Source organism: Sceloporus undulatus, unplaced genomic scaffold, assembly GCF_019175285.1.
Source record: "Sceloporus undulatus isolate JIND9_A2432 ecotype Alabama unplaced genomic scaffold, SceUnd_v1.1 scaffold_2823, whole genome shotgun sequence".
Lineage (NCBI taxonomy): Eukaryota > Metazoa > Chordata > Lepidosauria > Squamata > Phrynosomatidae > Sceloporus > Sceloporus undulatus.
The window spans coordinates 1-4,359 of NW_024805743.1; the positions used below are offsets into that span (position 1 = coordinate 1).

General features: G+C 40.8%; 1 protein-coding gene across 1 annotated transcript; it reads left to right on the forward strand.

Annotated features, from left to right (window-relative positions):
* The first annotated feature begins 136 nt into the window (after nt 1-136).
* LOC121918002 (putative C->U-editing enzyme APOBEC-4) lies at nt 137-2,702 on the forward strand. Its single transcript, XM_042444118.1, has 2 exons — nt 137-252; nt 1,571-2,702. The coding sequence occupies exon 2, from the start codon at nt 1,608-1,610 to the stop codon at nt 2,700-2,702; it is 1,095 nt and encodes a 364-aa protein (XP_042300052.1). The 5' UTR covers nt 137-252; nt 1,571-1,607.
* The last annotated feature ends 1,657 nt before the right edge of the window (nt 2,703-4,359 follow it).

The following is a 4,359-nucleotide window of genomic DNA, read 5'->3' on the forward strand; positions in this document are numbered from 1 at the left end:
AACATAACCATGTTCCTCTACTGAGCCACTGAAAGCACTGTACCACAGAGATATGTAAGGGATCAAACGTTACTAGAAGCAATTTAAGGAGTAAGAAGAGCAACTTTTAAAACAAAATGTAGTTGGAAGAGGATTGTTAAAACATTTGAAAACCACATTTACCATAGAGGTAAATAGACAGACAATTGAAGAAGAGCTGTGGCATATGTTAACTGTTTATGACTGATATGGTCACCACCAGACTTATTGACAGTAAGTACATCTGTGCTATTCAGTCTAAGGATATAACAACCTTGTACTTATTTCTGCAATGCAAACCCATCTCTTATCTCATTTCTGGGAAGCAAGACAGCCTTCTATTGCATACGTTTGTCATTTTGCGCCTAGGTTTATAAAAGCAGAAGAGTGTTTCAGGTCCATACTACAGGTTCCACATTGTAATATGGCTGTGTTTTCTTTTTTACAGTCAGGAAAAATAAAGCAGGCATGTGTTTTTGTGGGTTTGGGAATAGCTCAGGAGTTAGTGAATAGGCTATTTAATTATTCTTTTATTAGATGTTTGTTCAGGCAAGATTACCAAGCCAATCTGCTTTTCTCTTGCAGGAGCAAGGGGAGAAAATATAAAATTTCCCCACTCTTTGGAGTCACAAACAAGTAACACAATCTGCCTGCCACCAAAAGAGAAGATTTAATAAGCTAAGTTACTAGAAACAACCAATTTTTCTGCAGAGGAACATGCCAACGTCTTTCAACAATTCATATAGTGAAAAATTTGGGTGGGAACTATTTTCTGGGCCGAAAATTCTGGAAGCTGTAGCTCAAAAACCTTGCTCTTCTAAGTGATGCTCCTGACCCATGCTTTTCACTACACAATGCTGGCTCTCCTACACAGGACACTGGGAGATCAGGGTTTGAATCCCCACTTGGCCATGGAAACCCCACTGGCTGACCGTGGGCAAATCACAGTCTCTCAGTTTCAGAGGATGGCAAGAACTTGCCAAGGAAACCCTGTGATAGGTTCGCCTTAGGGTTGCCATACGTTAGAAGTGACTTGAAGGCAAAGCACACACATAGAGCAATACGTGTTTATTACAAGCTTAAACTCATTTGGCTTCTAACTATGGGCCCAGAGGGGAATGTAATTCTAGTTGGTCTCCAAATCTTTAGCAACAAAATCCCCAACAGAGAAAGAAGTATTTGCACCTAGAGTTTGTAGACTGAAGCCACAATGACAAGTAAACCAGTTTCAAACTGGTTTAAAGTATAGTGTAAACTCAGGGCCTGAACAGACAGGCCAAAATAAAGCTGCTTTGGGTCATTTTGGAGGTATGTTCTTTAAATTATGCATGTGTCCTAAGAGGCCAGAAGCCACACCAAAGCCACACTCCAGGCCTACGAAACGGAGCGCAGCTTTGGCATAGTTTCTGGCGTCTTAAGATGCATTTGTCATTTAAACAGCATACCTCCAAAGTGACCCAAAGCAGCTTTATTTTGGCCTGTCTGTTTGGGCCCATAGTTTCAATGTAAGAGGGGGAAATAACTAAGGACTTTTGTTGTGTGTGTATTTCAGGGCTGTCACAGTAACAAGGCAAGATTCCCATACTCTCATGGAACTAGAGACTGAATCATTTTGCCAAGAATACCTAGCACATAAAGGTACAGTGGTGAAGCCATATTACTGGCTAACAGAGAGCCAGGCCTGTATCAGATGTCCTTATCACATAAGAACAGGTGAAGAAGCAAGAGTTCCTTATGCAGAATTCCACCAGGCATTTGGATTCCCCTATGGGCCAACACATCACCGAAATAAACACCTTCTCTTTTATGAAGTGAGGCACTTCTCAGGCAAACTGATGCAGAAGGGCCATGCGACGAACTGTACAGAGTACAACATCCATCCAGAATCAATGTTATTTGAAATGGGAAGTTACCTAGACTCTCTTGTACACAACTGGGAAAATGCCGCATGCATAGTTCTCTATTCAAACTATTCTCCTTGCAACGAGGCAGAGCACTGCTGCATAAGCAAAATGTACAGCTTCCTGAGGAAGTATCCAGATATCACACTTTGCCTTTATTTCTCGCAGCTGTATCACACGGAGGAGGACTTCCCAGTAGCTCCATGGAACTGTGAAGCTTTGCAGAGCCTTGCCAGCCGGTGGCCTCAGGTGTCGCTAAGCCCTCTGAGCGGTGGACTTTGGCAGTCTGTCCTCCACAATTTTGTGACAGCTGTTCCACAGAGAGGCCTTTACCATCCAATTTTGCCCATAAGAGCACTGGCTGATAGACAAAATGCACAACAAATAAACAACATAACAGGAATACGGTTTCCTTTTATGAAAGCCCTGCCTCAGCAAGTCTATGGAAACGCAAGTGCCATACCAAATCTGCAGGAGAACTATTTGTCCACTTTATACTCTCAGCATCCAGCACAAATGATAAATGTTCGGTTGCCCCCGCTAAGAAGGCAACCGCTCCATTTGGCCTCTCCCATTAACGTTTCCCCCCCTTGGAGACAGCGAGCCACGTATCCTAAGCCTAGGAATATTGTCAGGCATGTCAAAATGCCAGATGAGTCATTAAGCAAAATGAAACATTTGCAAGTAATTCCAAAGGGAAGAGCTGTTCACATGGAGAAAATTACTGAACTTCGAAGCAGCAAGCCGGCAGAGCATGAAGGCCACAGGAAGAAAAAGGATTAAATTCACTTCATCTAGAAAGCTATTGCAGGGCTGGGCAATTCCCTTGCTTTGAATGGTGACAAAGGAGATACAGTGAGCTAAAGAACTGAAGCTCATTTGCATGCAGTGCACAAAACATGCACATTGTTTTCACATGTATTGTGGATATTGCTGACATAGAGAATTTCAGCTGCCAACAGCAGCAGAAAAACCAAAACCAGCCCTCTTTTGTCATCTCTGCTTTAGCCACTGGACAGTATCACTTGCCAAGAACTGCTAACTGCCAGCAGCAGACGAAGCATCGGCCCAGTTTTCAATTAGAATGCTAGAACCTTTTTCATTTCAAGAGTCTTTCCTCTATAATAATTTTATTTGTTGTTGTTGTTGTTGTTGTTGTTGTTGTTGTGTGTCTTCAAGTCGTTTCTGACTTAAAGCAATTCTATCACAGGGTTCCTGGGGCTGAGAGTGTGTGACTCACCCAATGCCACCCAGACCCAGTGGGTTTCCATGGCTGAGCGAGGAATTAAAATCTGGCCTCTAGAGTTGTCCAGTGCACAAATCATTACATCACAATGGCTCTAATCATAATTTTATACTGCTTTGAAATCATTCCTCTGTGCCATTTCCCAGAATGCCACAGCTTTGAGACATGGCAGTTAACATGGTGTCAACCCGGATAATTCTACAATGCGGATGCAGTCCTGGGTTGTAGAAACAAAATAAGGTACTCATTAATGTATTTTTGCATATTATCTATTTCACAAGCCTCTCCTATGAGAGGAGCAAGCAAGCAGAATTAACTCTTGGTTTTGTCTTTACTTACTGCTGCTTTCTTATTTAGATATTGTGTATACATTTTTGTTATTCTATCATTCTATTACTTATATAATAGCCTTGCTTATGAGAATATTTCTTCTGTCAAATGATAAAGGGGACCACTTATGTATTCATTATTCATAAGATAAAAGTGTGCTTTCAGAATTGGATGCTGTAAATATTCTTTACACTTTAGAAGACCCTTTTTGTCAAAACAGATATTATCCAAAAATCGATTTTGGATTCTTTATCCACGGATTCAGACATCCATAGCTTGCAAATATTTTAAAAATACGTAAATTCCCAAAAGCAAACCTTGATCTTACCATTTTATATACAAGAGACCATTTTACTATTCATTGTATTTGATAAACATGCTCAGATTTTGGTATCCAGAGGTGGAGGTTCCTGAAACCAAAACCCAGTGGATAATAAATGCCCACTGTTTTTGCTTTCATTATATTATTCTACATGATGTATAGATTTGGTATTGTATATGTAGTTTGATTATAGCATTTTATATTTCCATATGATTGGAATACTTTATTCTGTTTATGCACTCCCTCATTTTTTTGGCTTTGGCATCTCTGGTGCTTTTTCCTATTATGATTCCTCACCAATACTGTATTTTTTGTTGTTTCGTTTATAGGTGTAATCTATATTTGGGATAACCTGGGATCTGATGAACTGGGCTGTAATTCAAAAAAGTTTGTGCCACCAAATAAGTTCAAACAAGGTGTTGACAAATTGGAGCGTGTCCAAAGGAGGGCCACCAGAATGGTGAAAGGCCTGGCAAACATGCCCTATGAGAAACGAATTAGGGAGCTGAGGATGTTTAGCCTGGAGAAGAGACGGTTAAGAG

Coding starts and splice junctions, on each gene's coding strand:
- LOC121918002 (XM_042444118.1), top strand. CDS start 1,608: ATGGAACTAGAGACTGAATCATTTTGCCAAGAATACCTAGCACATAAA.